The 17,081-nt window shown below is 41.1% G+C and overlaps 1 protein-coding gene across 1 annotated transcript in view; it reads right to left on the reverse strand.

Moving 5' to 3' along the window:
* LOC126412952 (juvenile hormone esterase-like) overlaps positions 1–17,081 on the reverse strand; it is a 97,325-nt gene that overhangs the window by 62,687 nt on the left and 17,557 nt on the right. The window contains exon 4 of the mRNA XM_050082844.1: positions 12,762–12,947. Coding sequence (XP_049938801.1) covers positions 12,762–12,947 — 186 coding nt within the window. The remainder of the gene's footprint in view (positions 1–12,761; positions 12,948–17,081) is intronic.

Genomic DNA, 17,081 nt, shown 5'->3' on the forward strand with positions numbered 1-17,081 from the left:
TTTATCATCTCATTTCTTCTTGGTATAACAATTTTAATGGCCAGTAGTGTAGAAAGACAGTTGCAGAAGATGGATGAAATACACTGACGGAAAAAACCGCTAGCCAAGTAGGAGTTATGCCACATAAACGAAAATTGGTAGGCGGATTTCTACGTCTGACAGATTATGTCTGTTTGAATTTCGCGCCAGTTGCATAAGAGTGGCCCTAGTAGCGCAACTATGAGGATGCAAATCGGGTTTGCTTTAAAAAAGTGTCGTGAGTGTTAGTTACCTTTGAGATTGGCCGTAGTGAGTTGATGATAGCTAAAGATGCCTTTAAGATGTGGAAGATGATATTATCAACACCTCACTGAGTTAAACGAGGTCGTGTGATAGGGCTACGAGAAGCTGGATGTTCCATCTACAGTATTGCAGAATGACTTGACAGGAATGTAGCCATGTGTATGACTGCTGGCAGCTGTGGTCACGAGAATGTAGGCCCGCAAGAACACCAGGCTCCGGACGACCACGTGGCACTACCGAGAGGAGGGAAGACCAACGTGTTTGGGGTATGACTCTGGCGCATCGTACTGCGTCTGAAGCAGCAAGCGGAGCGCCAGTTGGCACCACAGTGACACAACAAAGTGCTACAAATCGATTACTTCAATGGCAGTTCCGAGCTAGGAGCCTCTTACCGTACATTCCACTGGCACTGAATCACGGCCATTTGCGAGTTTAGTGGCTTCATTGGACGGCAGGGTGGCGGTATGCTGCGTTTACTGATGAAAGTTGGTTCTGCCTCGGTGTCAGTGATAGCCTTGCGTTGGTTAGAAGGAGGACAGATGATAGCCTACATCCACTCTGCGTGCTACACGCACTGGACCTACACCTGGAGTTATGGTTTGAGTTGGGATTTCGTATGACAACAGGAGAGTCTAGTGGTCATCCCCAAGCATCCTGACTGCAAAATTATACGTTAGTCTGGTGATTTGATGATTCTGAAAGATTACCGTCAAACCTCCTTGCCTAGGGACGCCAGATGAAAGTTGATGTAGTCAAGCCCTGAATGAAAATTGCGCAACGGATAACTGGGGAGGGGAGCTTGAGAGCGCTACCTAGAGAGTGTGCCCTTTCTGTACGATACTAGGCAAGGGGCTGGAGGGCTCACACGCTGATGTGTGGGTCCCTGCATTCTATATATTTTATTTTAAATGAATTCCTTTAACTTGACTTCTTTGTGATTTTTAAGGTATGTTAAAGATTGATGACAATTGGTTACCTATTTATTTCAAACATTATCACTCGACTTTATAGCGATTGCAGCAACTGCTCCAGTTTACAAATACTACAATTTTACAACTTATAGCTGGGGTATATTATATACTAATCTGCACGCACATTTCTACGGGCAAGACGGAATTGCGTTGGCCAAATGTATACCACCAAAGTCTCCCAATATTTTGCATGAGACATCCACTATGTGAGGAGGATAACGGACAAACTTGGGACCAGATACATTAACACAGGGGGTCAAATTTCAGAAATTAAACGAGAACATTCATTTCCTTACACAATCCGAATCTGGAAATAACAGAATTAGTACAAATATTCAAATACCACTCTTCCGTGCGTGAGCATTGAGACAGACGCACTGAGGGCACGTCTGCTCCTCACTTACCCGTCTTCGGTAACACTCCTCAAGTATGGCGAGCACCCAGAGGTCTTCCTGGGCCCCGGCGGAGGGGATGGTCGAACCACTTTGCTGTGACCAACCTCTCCACCGCAAATCTTGTAACACTGGAATGTCTTTGACTTTTACCTGCCTGTGATGTCTCTCTGATCCCCTACCCAGGAGTGAGGTTGGCACTACTATTCTACAGAACTACTTCCCAACTAAGATTTGGCCACGCTTTACGGGAAGGTGTGCGGAGGATTAGGAAAGTTCATGTGCAGATTCACATTCAAGTACAAGAAATGCATAACACATGTCACATATAAATACGTATTATGAAGCCTGACACTTTTCTTCCCACCCGTCCACATGGGTTCTGTTGCACCCGCGGCCGGCCACGTCGTACAATAAAATTGGCGGCAGGGCCGCCTCTGTTTGTATTTCTCGGTGAAAGCGAGCAGCGAAACCTGCTGCTTATAGAGCAGAAACTACTGTACCGTTTCAATTCGATCTGTTGTGCTGTCATTCATGAACAGCATTCCACGTTTTTTTCCCCCTAAAGGATAACTCTCGTTCACATGTTGCTGTTGTAACCCAGCATGCTCCACAGAGTGTCGATATGTTGCCTTGACCCGCAAGATCACCAGAACTGTCTCCAATCGAGCAACATAGGACGACAACCCTAGCGTTGTGTCATGACAATACCATCCACAAATTTCTTTTTGTAATAACACGTGTATACCGTGTAACATAGACTTTCGGGCTATAAAGCATCTCCTGAAAAAATTGTATCGAATTTGTACACCAGAGGGATATAATATAGGGAGCATATACTGAAAGCCACTAAAACAAATCGTTTTACTGTTTAAAGAGTTTCTTTCTAACAAAGATATCAGTTATTTCAAACAATATGGCCTATTTAATACAAAAATGTTTCGAACTCAGACGAAATTTCTGATGGAGGTGTTCCGAAAGACCAGAACGAGAATTTGAAGATATCCACATACAACCAAATTTGTTATGACAAGAACACTCCTGCAAAAGTGATAGTAAATCCACATATTAATAAAGTCATTGAATAAACATTCAGTTTTCCAGATCCTGCTCCTGACTTGCCCACCAATTTGGCCTACCATCCAGAAAAAGTAAGCTTATAAATGTAATTAATGGGCATGCTTACAAATGTATAGCTCAGTGTTACGTTCTCATTCACAAGCTTAACTAAAATACTATATTAAAGCCTGAAGTAATGCATTTTCTAGCCATTTTTCATTCGTGCTCAGGTCTGAATCCTGATTAGTTCGTTATTGTTTTAGATTCTGATCGATATCAATCAAAGATATGAGACTAAATGTCCTAAAATCTCACTGGGGGAATAAGAAAACTTTTATGACACCATTTTACATTGGCCTACTGCAGAGGCAGAACGTGCTGTGGAGTTTGTTTATGAGGACTGGTTAGCTCCTACCATGATGAATCTGCATAGCTGATTATTTTATATTTTTAGTTATCTTGTATTAGCAGTGCAGCCTACAGCTGATTAAAATTCATCCTAATTCTAAAAACAATGGTTTCGTTACAAAATCCTAAAACAAGAATTATGCCATGTAATAGGTTTTCTTCTCTCTTTTACTGTCTAAAATAGAAAAAAAATCTTTCATTCTGTTTGCAGCAATGTTAAAATGGCTAAAATAATTTTGCTTTAGTACTACATTTAGAAAAATTATTGCAGTCAGTAAAAAAACGTTTAAGCTGCTGTTGCACAGCTTTTTGCCAAAACTGACAAACTTGATGCTTGACTATTCTTTGTAATAAACAGTTCAGAGCCAAAAACATTGGAACCACAGACATCAGAGACACACACACTAAAATCTTCAACACAGCCATCTTTTGAAGTTGAGGTAATTAGCTTAAATAAAAGTTTTTATATGTTGGAAAAGTGATTGAAGTTTAAGAATGTGTAATCATTGGACTCTGTGCAAAGATACTTCTTGATGAGGAAAATGCCTGCAATAATAATAATAATAATAATAATAAACATCAACATAAATCTGGGAACCTTATGCAGCAATATGTGTGTGTGTGTGTGTGTGTGTGTCTATGTAGAAATACAATCAAATATATATAAATATACAGTCAGACATATGACTATATAGCAATACAGTCATATATAAGTGACTGTATAGCTTCATTTGGTTTCTAGATTATGTTGAAGAGTTGAAAATACAACTTGGGAGTAATGATAACACGCTTCTTTTAAATAAGCAGCCATAGAAGTTCTTGGAAAATGATAAACTTGTCAATTGGTCTAGGGATGAGACGTCCCTGATGGCAAATTTAATTATAACTCTTATATCTGTGATACAAAGTAAGAGAATGTGGGCGATGCACGTAAAGTTATGATCGCTAACAGTTTGTTGGTCATAACGATTAAGGACAGCTTTTCAAGTTCTGAACAGCTATTAATCCATTTTGCTAAAGCATCAGCATGAGTCATAGCTTTTACATTTCCATAGTTAAAAGATATGGAGATTGGTTTTGAAAACCTGCATTTCTAGAGAAGATTTAAATATCAAACAAGGGAAAATCCAGGATGGAATGTGACACTATTAGAAAAGGAAAGTTGCTACTCACCATATAGCGGAGATGCTGAGTCGCGATAGGAACAACAAAAACTTTCCCTGCAATACATTCTATGTTCCCGTAACCCTACTGGCCTCAACCTTCGTTAGTCACTGTCCTCATCCATTCAGCCCCCTTCCTGTTCCCATACCAGCACTACACAGCCGTCATTTCGCCACCACACCCAATCTTTTAATTTCTTTTTATTTCTCTCCTTTCCGCTACTTACCCCCCCCCCCCCCCAACTTCTCTCCTGCCCTCCATCTAAACTGCAGCACTTCACTGTCCGCACCCCACCATACTGTGTCTCCCCTCCCCGCCCCAGCCTCCTTCTTACCCCAACCCAGTCGCCATTCGCATCACGCACTGGTGCTGCTGCTCGTAGTGTGGTTTCAGTTATCTGAGACTTGTGAGGTAATGGGCGAGTTGTGGCGCCCTGAAAATATTAATAGTTCGGAGTTGGTGTGGCCGCACAGGCCTTTCGGCGGGCCGCGGCTCGTCGGCTGCCACGTGTTGCCGAGCATCCGACAGTGCAAGAGGGGTAGCCCCAGCGCGTGGTCCAGGCCGACCGCGTGGCTGGGAATTCCATGTCGACGCGGTGTCGAGGACTGTGCTTTGTGTTGATGAAGGAGACGTGTATGCCGGGAGTGCCAAAGATGGTGGACTTCATGAAACCATAATAGCAGACATTTCACAGTTCATGTAGAAAATAATAGTATCCAGGGGAATCATGATACCTTAATAGGAAACATGTACATTACCATTATTTACACGACGGTTCTGATGGGGTAATCAGATTTTAGATATCTTTATTGGTTTAAAGTTTAGTATCTGACTGTCAATTATACAAGTAACACCCACCAACGAGTTTCCAAAATCTAAAAGGCTCATCCGATTTTGTCGATCGACGTGTGTTTAGAAAGCTGTTAGTGTAAAGCTAAATTGGTATGAATTGCAGGCATGTAACTTGAATAGCACATGAGTTATTGGAGGTCAAAGTGGTCGATTACTATTAATTGCGTCAGGCCATAAGTACTCCACAGTTACGCGAAAAAACGGTAGCAGCATGCTTATAAATATATCTATTTACCTTTGTCTTTATTTATATCCAATATATACTATTCATGAAGAAATTGGTCAAATATTTACTCTGTTACAAAGCACGGAGACATTAGGCTACTGGCCTACTTTTTGTTTCGATTCCTTTGATATACGTTTATTAATTTGTTTATATACTTAATAATGTGAGTTAGAGCGTGTTTATGGTCCAGCCATAGGAATATTTATTTAATTTCAAGTTCTTTAAATGTAAATCCAGTATTTAGTATGTGTTTCAATATGTTTGTGAGTGTGCATTGGTTTGAAGACATGGCGGGAACGCTATAGCCAATCACAGTGCTCGTTAATGGGGAGACTGGATGGAAGTGAGGGAGGAGCACTGGTTCGCACAGGACACAAGCTGAGTGCTGGACCAGACATGGGGGGTATTGAACAGGACTGCGCGGTGTACGGTCGCACAGGACTCTAGAGGGCTGGACGGCAAGCAGCGACGTATGGTCGCAGGAAGGACTTGGAGAGTGGAGCAGTTTGCGCGTGATCGCGGGAGACAGAAATAATTCCTAGTGCCGACTTGTGCACTTGTGAGATTTCCGTTGCTTCTGCAGTGAAGACGTAGTACGCGTTTGGAAGTGAATATCTCACGAGCTATGTTGTTGTTTATAACTAATTACGTGAAGTAGTAATGTTTCCTTGATATTCAACTTATATTTTATTTAATTTGCTGTACCATCGACACCAATAAGTGTTGTACAGTAATAAATGGGATTCTTAAAGGTTCAAATGGTTCAAATGGCTCTAAGCACTATGGGACTTAACATCTGAGGTCATCAGTCCCCTAGACTTAGAACTAATTAAACCTAACTAACCTTAAGGACATCACACACATCCATGCCCGAGGCAGGATTCGAACCTGCGACCGTAGCAACAGCGCGGTTCCGGACTGAAGCGCCTAGAACCGCTCGGCCACAACGGTCGGCTATTCTTAAAGGTACTTCTGCCATCGTACTCATAATTTAAAGTACCTGCAGATTTTATTTAATTGCAGTCTTTCATTTATGAATTTCTATGTCACATTCAAAATTCGCAATTGCCGAGTGATAGGAACCTTCGACCATTCGATTCAAGTGTTTATTCATATTTTTTACTGTAGACTCAGCAGTATTTGACCTGTAATGTGGCAACTACGTATACCAGCCCCTAGACAACGAAACCAACCACAACTTTTCATATTTCAACTCTGAGGGTACGTAGTTGAGGGCCACTCATCACATTTCCAATTCTAAAGACCGCAGACTGCAGACGTGTGTGCAAGTTGCGTTTGTGTGAGTGAGTGTGTGCTTGTGTGTACCGCTATACGAAGATTTAAATATTGTTTATATGAGGTAGTGACTAGTGGTTACTCAGTAGTTAGAATATACTCCATAGTTAGAACATGAAGGTAAAATCCGTTTTTATGACTGCTTTGATGTATCAGAAAAAGTTGGTGTACAGCTATTTCACTCTTCCTTTAATGTTTTGACTGGTGGTGCTTCGCTGAAGAACACTTATCAGAGATTGTGAAAGAACATACAAATCAGCCATCAAGCTCACCAAAAAATATTCATAAAAAATGAAAGTGAACGCTAAAGTTTGTATGTTGAGTGAGACAGTGGCTGCTAAAATTGAGACACTCGTTGCTTGTGGCACAGTACTGCCACCTGCTAGTGATACTGCAGACGTTTGACAAAAAGTTGACGATATTTACAGAACTTTGTTGCAAGTTATTCAGAACATTTGGAGATGTTAAAGGCATTGGAGCGATGCATGTAATCAAGGAAATTTGCACATTGTTATGGGAAAGGTTTTTCTCTAGCATTAAGTAATAAATAAAGCGAAAATAATCCCAATACATAAGAAAGTTAGTACTAAAGATGTACAGAACTCGCCTTATGAGCCTTCTGTCCATACTGCACAAAGTTTTTACTAGAATTTTTACTTCCAGGTTGAGCACTACATTTGACCTGGTTCAACCCACTGAGCTAGCTGTGTTCCGCCCAGGATTTAGTAAATTGAGCATATCCTCACTCTACACAAACAATTAACAGAACAAATGAGTGCCATCTTTTTCTTTGCTTGTCTTTATTGATTTTGAACACGCATTCGGTTCCATCAGTCACTCAGCTGTGTCTGAGACTCTGACAGAAAAAGATATAGAACGTGGTTATATTAAGTATTTATATAACATAAGCAAAACCTTCACAGCATTTGTGAGTGTTGTTGAGGAAACAAATGAATTTCCCATTTAAAATGTTTAAAAGAAGGCTACTCTTTACCTCCAAAACTATTTTCAGCAGTTCTAGAAAAAGCAATGCCTGAATTGGAAAATAATATCCCTGATATTGTTCTATTTGTAAATAGAAAGACTTCAGACGTTAGTTAGTGAACTTGCATTATTCCGATCTGAAGTGGTCTAAAAAGAAATATGATAAAACAAAGACCATGATGAATAAATGGACACCACAGGGATTTATACTTGCAAATGATCACAGAATATGTCTGTCTGGGTCAACTTGCAGTATGAAAGACTACCTAAAAACAGGAACAGTCAATGTACTAAATTAGGGCGACAAGCTTGTGGAAGATACTCTTCAGGTTTGAATTCTAAGATATTCGGTGAGCTGAAGAAAACAGTTGTTGACCAGTCTATACTGCCAGTAATAACTTATGGCTGTGAGACAAGGACATTAAATGAGTTCATTGTTAGAAAACTAATAGTAACCCAAAGTGGAATGGAAAGATCAATGCCGGGCTACACGAAGAAACAGGGAAAGAGAGCAGTTGATACCAGACGTACAAAAGATCAGTAGCTCAGTGGAAGGAGTGAATGCCTTGCAACAACAGTGGGCTGGTCATTTCGCTCGAATAAAAGACGGTAGACGGTCAAATGAAGTACTAGCTTTGAGTTCAGCTTACCAAAAGAACAGAAGGGACAGACCTAAGAAAGAAGCCAGACTAAATGGCAACGGAAAGTTCAAGATTGGTAGATAAGGAAGGATCTGCTTGCATCCTATGTTGCAAGTCAACTCAAACAGACCACATCACCAAGTGATCGAACTGGCTGACACCGACGATGATGACGACGATGTTGATGATGATAGAGCCTTCTAAGCAAACCGTTAGCCATTAAAATTTCAACATGTAACAAGCGCTACATGTTTCGGTACGCAAGTGATTAGTACACTGAATGACGATTGTCATGGGATAGCGGTATGTGCATATACAGATGGTGCTAGTATCGCATGCACAACGTATAAAAAGGCAGCGCAATAGCGAAGATGTCATTCGCACTACTGTGATTCAAATGAAAAGGTGTCGGACGTGTTTATGGCCTCACGATGGGAATTAACAGACTTTGAACGCGGAATGGTAGTTTAAAATAGACGCATGGGGCATATCGAAAATTATTAAGGAATCCAATATTCTGTAAGTAGGCTGTTTAGGTGTAAGTAGGCTGTTTAGGTTTTTATGTTGGTAACGCCATGTAGCGCTCTGTATGAAACTCACTGACTGTGCTGTGAGCAGTCTGTGGCTGGTTAGCATTGTTGGAATAGTCGCTATTGTAGTGCTGGGCAGTTGGATGTGAACAGCGCGTAGCGCTGCGCAGTTGGAGGTGAGTCGCCAGCAGTGGTGGATGTGGGGAGAGAGATGGCGGAGTTTTGAGAGCGGATGATGTGGACGTGTGTCCATCAGAGACAGTAAATTTGTAAGACTGGATGTCATGAACTGATATATGACTTTTGAACACTATCAAAATCTTTCATTTGCTAACTATGCCTATCAGTAGTTAGTGACTTCAGTAGTTACAATCTTTTATTTAGCTGACAGTATTGGCGCTCGCTGTATTGCAGTAGTTCGAGTAACGAAGATTTTTGTGAGGTAAGTGATTCATGAAAGGTATAGGTTATTGTTAGTCAGGGTCATTCTTTTGTAGGGATTATTGAAAGGTAGAGAGCGTTATGCTAAAAATATTGTGTGTCAGTTTATTGATGATCTGAATAAGTAAAGAGAGAAATGTCTGTGCACGTTCAATTTTGCTCAGCTGTTTGAAAATCAAATAACGTAAGGGGTTTATCAGCACAATAATTCATAAATGTTTCTAAGGGGACGGTTCAGTTCGGAGGTCTACAGTGTCAAGAGTGAGCAGACAATACCAAATTTCAGGCATTACCACTCACCGCGAACAATGCAGTCGTTACGGCCTTCACTTAACGACCGATAGCAACGGCGTTTGCTTCTACATCTACATCTACATACATGCTCCGCAATCCACCATACGGCGCGTGGCGGAGGGTACCTCTTACCACAACTAGCATCTTCTCTCCCTGTTCCACTCCCAAAAAGAACGAGGGAAAAATGACTGCCTATATGCCTCTGTACGAGGCCTAATCTCTTTTATCTTATCTTTGTGGTCTTTCCGCCAAATGTAAGTTGGCGGCAGTAAAATTGTACTGCAGTCAGCCTCAAATGCTGGTTCTCTAAATTTCTACAGTAGTGATTCACGAAAAGAACGCCTCCTTTCCTCTAGAGATTCCCACCCGAGTTCCTGAAGCATTTCCGTAACACTCGCGTGATGATCAAACCTACCAGTAACACACCTAGCAGTCCGCCTCTGAATTGCTTCTATGTCCTTCCTCAATCCGACCTGATAGGGATCCCAAACGCTCGAGCAGTACTCAAGAATAGGTCGTATTAGTGTTTTATAAGCGGTCTCCTTTACAGATGAACCACATCTTCCCAAAATTCTACCAATGAACCGAAGACGACTATCCGCCTTTCCCACAACTGCCATTACATGCTTGTCCCACTTCATATCGCTCTGTAATGTTACGCCCAAATCCTGTCCAAGTCCTCTTGTATCCTCCTACAGTCACTCAACGACGACACCTTCCCGTACACCACAGCATCATCAGCAAACAGCCGCACATTGCTATCCACCCTATCCAAAAGATCATTTATGTAGATAGTGTTGTGAGCCCTAACAGGCAAGCAACACCGTGTGAAGTAACCGGCAGAAAACAATATGGGACGTACAATGAACGTATCCGTTAGGACAGGGCGGTGAAACTGGCATTGATGGGCTATGGCAGCAGATGACCGACAAGAGTGCCTTTGGTAAAAGCACGACATCGCCTGCAGCGCCTCTCCTGGGCTCGTGACCATGTCGGTTGTTCCTTGGACGACTGGAAAACCGTGGCCTGCAAAGATAAGTCCTGATTTCAATTGGTAAGAGCTGATGGTTGTGTTTGAGTGTGGCGCAGATCCCACGAAGCCGAGTTATCAACAAGGCAAAGTGCAAAACTGGTGGTGGTTCCATAATGGTGTGGGCTGCGTTTATATGGAATGGGTCCTCTGGTCCAACTGAACCGATCATTGACTGGAAATTGTTATGTTCGGCTACCTGGAGATCTTTTGCATCCATTCATGGACAATAGTAATTTGAAGGTTGAACTTTTGGCAATGGGATTCCTAATCATTTGAGGAGAGAAAGATTTCTGGTATTGCTATTTGTTATTTTTCTGCTTCCTACAATACAGTCACAATGTTCCGGACTACTTGGCTTAGTTAACACCCGAATACTGTTTGATATACAACATATCTAATGTTGTTGTTGTGGTCTTCAGTTCTGAGACTGGTTTGATGCAGCTCTCCATGCTACTCTATCCTGTGCAAGCTTCTTCATCTCCCAGTACCTACTGCAGCCTACATCCTTCTGAATCTGCTTAGTGTATTCATCTCTTGGTCTCCCTCTACGATTTTTACCCTCCACGCTGCCCTCCAGTACTAAATTGGTGATCCCTTGATGCCTCAGAACATGTCCTACCAACCGATCCCTTCTTCTAGTCAAGTAGTGAGACAAACTCCTCTTCTCCCCAATTCTATTCAATACCTCATCATTAGTTATGTGATCTACCCATCTAATCTTCAGCATTCTTCTGTAGCATCACATTTCAAAAGCTTCTATTGTTTTCCTGTCTAAACTATTTATCGTCCATGTTTCACTTCCATACATAGCTACACTCCATACAAATACTCTCAGAAAGCCGGCCGGTGTGGCCGTGCGGAACCGCGTGACCGCTACGGTCGCAGGTTCGAATCCTGCCTCGGGCATGGATGTGTGTGATGTCCTTAGGTTACTTAGGTTTAAGTAGTTCTAAGTTCTAGGGGCTGATGACCTCAGATGTTAATTCCCATAGTGCTCAGAGCCATTTGAACCATTTTTAACTCTCAGAAACGACTTCCTGACACTTAAATCAATCTCGATGTTAACAAATTTCTCTTCTTCAGAAACGCTTTCCTTGCCATTGCCAGTCTATATTTTATATCCTCTCTACTTCGACCATCATCAGTTATTTTGCTCCCCAAATAGCAAAACTCCTTTACTATTTTAAGTGTCTCATTTCCTAATCTAATTCCCTCAGCATCACCAGACGTAATTCGACTACATTTCATTATCCTCGTTTTGCTTTTGTTGATGTTCATCTTAATCACTCCTTTCGAAACACTTCCCATTCCGTTCAACTGCTCTTCCAAGTCCTTTGCTGTCTCTGACAGAATTACAATGTCATCGGCGAACCTCAAAGTTTTTATTTCTTCTCCATGGATTTTAATACCTACTCCGAACTTTTCTTTTGTTTCCTTTACTGCTTGCTCAATATACAGATTGAATAACATCGGGGGTAGGCTACAACCCTGTCTCACTCCCTTCTCAACCACTGCTTCCCTTTCATGCCCCTCGACTCTTATAACTGCCATCTGATTTCTGTATAAATTGTAAATAGCCTTTCGCACCCTGTGTTTTGTCCCTGCCACCGTCAGAATTTGAAAGAGAGTATTCCAGTCAAACATATCTAATAGAATAGCTTAAGCTACCCGTAAACTAAGAAGAATTAAAAAAAATGAACTCTGTAATTAAGGACGAATTGCTTAACAACTACGGGAAACAAAACAGCAATCAGGGTACTCTAGCTAAGTCAAGTACTCCACATGAACACCGATAGCCTGATCAAAATAATTACGTTACTCGTTTGAGAGCTCAAATACAAACCTAAATAGAGTAAAGAAGTGGTTGGAGATTCAAAGATGAGGTTAAAGAGAAGAAGACGCACTGCATAGAAACACCGTTATAAAACAAAGACAGGAGGGTATCAGAACATGAACTGAAGCTTATCAACATATAACTATGGAAGTAAAAGAGAAGAAAAGCTAATATCGACAGAAAGATACGTGAATAATGATGGAAACTAATAGGAACTAACAAAAACAAAGAGAGAATGATATAAATTCCGTCAAATGAAGTGATATATTTTCTTTTCGTATCTTGTTTCGGAGTACTCCAGTTCTTGATTGATTACATCTGGCTTATAGGCCTGATAGCTCAGGAAGTACTCACCCTTGGTGGCCGGCGAGAGGAAGAGATGTGACGTGGAGCCGCCACCCGCACTTTCCCCAAATATGACAACGCTGCTAGGATCTCCGCCGAAGGCTGCGATGTTCCTCTGCACCCACTGTAGCGCCAACACCTGGTCCTTGAAACCCGCATTGCCCGGGATGTCGTCGTTCAACAGGCTCAGGAAACCTGACACATGCCGACAAGATGTAAATCCTCCACACACACAAACTGTCAGATGTCAACTGCCTTGTTTACTCGACATACAAAGTCACTTAACTTCCAGTGTCTGATTTTTCTGCTCTGAAACAAGAAAAAACACTATCCATCATAACAGACAGAACTCAACAGGATACTAATCATAGCGGTTCTGTAATCCGTATTTTGAGGATGACTCTTTAAGTTTTATTATTCACTGTACTCAGAGTCATCAATATAAAAAAAATGGTTCAAACGGTTCTGAGCACTATGGGACTTAACACCTGAGGTCATCAGTCCCCTAGAACTTAGAACTAATTAAACATAACTAACCTAAGGACATCACACACATCCATGCCCGAGGCAGGACTAGAACCTGCGATCGTAGCGGTCGCGCGGTTCCAGACTGAAGCGCCTAGAACCACTCGGCCACACCGGCCGGCGTCATCAATATCAATTTCCTAAAGCCGTTCCCTAGAGTACAAAGTGAAATGTGAACTTTTAGAAACAAATGTATCTGCTTGGGTATTCGAGTAAATTATACTACTGCCCTTAGATAGATGAAAGATGTTATTACTGTTAATATTATTATCTGACATAGAAGGTAAGGTGTAAAACAAGCTAGAAAATTTAGCTACACAACAGAACTCAGATATACACATTACAGTGTGAAACATAACAAATGATAAACGTCTTCTTTCAGCACCAAGGCTGCTGCTACAATGTATGGCCGCTAAATTGTTTGGCTCTTGGTTGTCTAAAGGAGGGAAGTTCCACTTGCACTCTAGTTAAACTCAAGTTCAAAGTTTCTGCTTTCAACAACAATGACTGATAACATACAGGAGGTGGGCGATCAGTAACCATAGGCGACACACGAGATTGTGAGTGATGTTCCATCTGGTTAGTAACATTGCACAGAGCGCGTACATGAGTATATAGCCCAGCCGAAGATAGAATTAGTGTGAGTTTACCTTCCAGATTTACGCTATAGTGTTTTGCCAAATGAATCCTCTGATATCCACACTCTTAAGCTGAAGACAATTACCAACTGAAAAGAAAGAATCAGAGTTACTTCGATTCATAGTAAATCGCTAAAGTTCATTGCTACTGCACGAAAATTTTGCTATGTCCGAAACTTGTGCTTTCGGACCGAACTGAACAAAGTTCAATGTTGCAGCGTTGTAGCGTCTGTCTCTGTAACTTGTACTACGATTTCTGAGTGAAATTATATGTGAATTCCACTCAGATAATACGCAGCTGACACACTGTCCCTTGCTCAACATTCCTACTTCTTCTCTATGTACTCACAGCCCCCATTCTGCCTCCGAATCTGGTAATTTTACTGCCCAGATTCAGAATAATGAAGGTGATAACTATTTCTTGTAATACACATTAAAACTATTTGCACCACAGTGTACTACAGCCACCAGAACCAATCACGGTGGTGTATGATGGTATTGTTTGGCATCAGTATTCATTTATTAAATTTATGTTGTCACGAGATAACTTGATTTTGATTAATTTAAAAGAAATCATTAAAATTAAATATTAGCTCATTCTTTCCAAAGGATTTTTCCTGTTATTTTCACTGGGGTTGACCATTTGTTCCTAACTTTAAAAATTTTTAACACTATGCTGTCCGGCGACACCACAGTGATGTCGTGTGTGAAACAGCGGTCAACGGCCGGCGACACTACGATGGTGTCGTGTGCATAGTATCGCACAGTGGCCGGCGACAACACTTTAGTATCCTTTGCATTCTGTTGGTGTTTTGTTTAGGTAACAGTAAGTTACACACGACAACAAGTACGTGCCCTTTCATCGTGGCAGACGAAAGAGACGATACGATTATTTACGACGAATGCACGGACGTCTTGTCTGACGTTTCGGACGACTTGACCGAGTGGGAAGAAGACATTGAATATCAAAAATATGAAGGTAAAGCAGAATCGTCGGAAGATAGTGAAATACGTCCAAGAAGAATTCGGCGAACGCTACGGTTGCCAACTGATTCGGATGAATCAGAAGAAGACGACAGTGCACAGTGGTCAGACTTTGATTTACGGGGGACCAATAATAAAGCTGAAGGATCTCCAGGTTCACACGTATTTCCCAAAGATACACAGAGCGTCGAGGATATCGTAGAATGGTATATTGGGAACGATCTATTTGAATATATTAGCAACGAAACCAACAAGTACTACAGTCAAAATTGCAATAGAAAAAAGTGGATAAAAAATGCCAAATTTGTCGACGTTACGGGACTCTAACTTAGAAAATGGTTTGGGCTTGCTATCCTTATGGAAATTGTAAAAAAAAGCAAGGATCGATGATTATTGGTCAACGAGTACGTTCGCGAAACGACGTCCTGCAACCGATTCAGACAAATATTATCATTTTTACGTTTTTTCGACAACAACAGTAAACCGGATAATGCCGACAGGCTTTTCAAAGTGCAATTCGTAATTGATTATTTTTCCAAATAGTTTAAAGAAACCTTTAATCCAAGTCAAAACATCTCAACTGATGAAGGAATGATACTGTGGAGTGGGCGGTTAAATTTTAAAGTTTACATTCCGTCGAAAATTACGAAATATGGCATACTCATTCGAATTCTGTGTGATGTCGAGCACGGGATACATTTCCTCATTCAAGATATGTAGCGGTGCTGGACAGCCTTTAGCAATAATAGTGATAGAACTATTGACACCTTCTTATGGGAAGTGGCGTCACCTCTACATGGATAATTATTATAACAATGTAGAACTTGCAGAGAAGTTACTTGAAAAGAAAATTCGAGTTTGTGGAACGATACGGCAAAATATAGGATTTCCGGAAAAATTAAAGTGCGTAAAAGTCAATATGTTTGAAGCTTGTCATTAACGGAAAGGTGAAGTACTCGCACAGGTATGTAGAGCTTCGAAAACTAAAACGATACGAATGATCGCTACAGTACATAATGCCACTTGGAGTGACACTCAAAGAAAATGTAGTAAAACCAACTGCGCAATAAAAAAACCCGAAAGTGTATCAGACTACAACAAATACATGAAAGGAGTTGATCGGGCAGACCAATATTTGAGTTATTACCCTGTATACAGAAAAACTATAAAATGGTCAAAAAAGGTTTGCATGTCCCTCTTTAATTGTGCATTATTCAATGCATTTCGTACATGGCACTATTTTAATACAGACCACAAGTGTCTCCGATTTCACGATTTTTTATTGAAAGTGTCTGATTCGTGGATAAAAGACCATGTACCTGCTTCTGAGCAAAACTTGGGGGTTGTCACGACATCGCGTACCAGCCAATACTTATTTCAGAAACGAATAAACGAAAACGAAGGAACTGCCTCGTATGTTCCAAAAACAAAAAAGGAGAACAACAAACTTAATGTGCAAGTCTTGTGTAAAATTTGCGGTGCATCTTGGAGACTGTTTTGCTGGATATCATACGAAAGAGAAGTACTAAGTACCAAAGACAATACAAATAAACAAGTATATGAAACAAACACAATTCGTATTTATTTACGTATGTATATCTTCGAAATTTTATGAAAGTAGGGGAACAGGGTTGTGAACGTATGAGAACCAACGACGAGATTAATAAAACTTAACAATTTATAATTTCCCGATAATGTCAAGAACGGCCGGCGACAAGCCAAGTGATCCGAACTTAGTTTACTCTAATGTCAGATACTTAATTATACTTACAACTATGTAAAATAAATACTTGAATTTTGTTGTGTCGTTGTTGTTGTGGTATTCAGCCGGATTATTGGTTTGATGCAGCTCTCTATGCTACTCTGTCCTGTGCAAGCCTGTTCATCTCTAAATAACTACTGCAACCTACATCTTCCTGAATCTGCCTGCTGTATAGATCTCTTGGTCTCCCTCTACGATTTTTGCCCCCCCCCCCTCACAAACACTTCCCTCAAACACTAAATTGATGGTCCCTTGATGTCTCGGAATGTGTCCTATCAACCGATTCCGTCTTTTGGTCAAGTTGTGGCACAAAATTCCTAGTCTCCCCAATTCTATTCAGTATTTCCTCATTAGGTGATCGACCCATCTAATCCTCAGCACTCTTCTGTAGCACCACATTTCGAAAGCTTCTATTCTTTT

This window comes from Schistocerca serialis, chromosome 7 (genome assembly GCF_023864345.2).
Source record: "Schistocerca serialis cubense isolate TAMUIC-IGC-003099 chromosome 7, iqSchSeri2.2, whole genome shotgun sequence".
Taxonomy (NCBI): Eukaryota; Metazoa; Arthropoda; class Insecta; order Orthoptera; family Acrididae; genus Schistocerca; species Schistocerca serialis.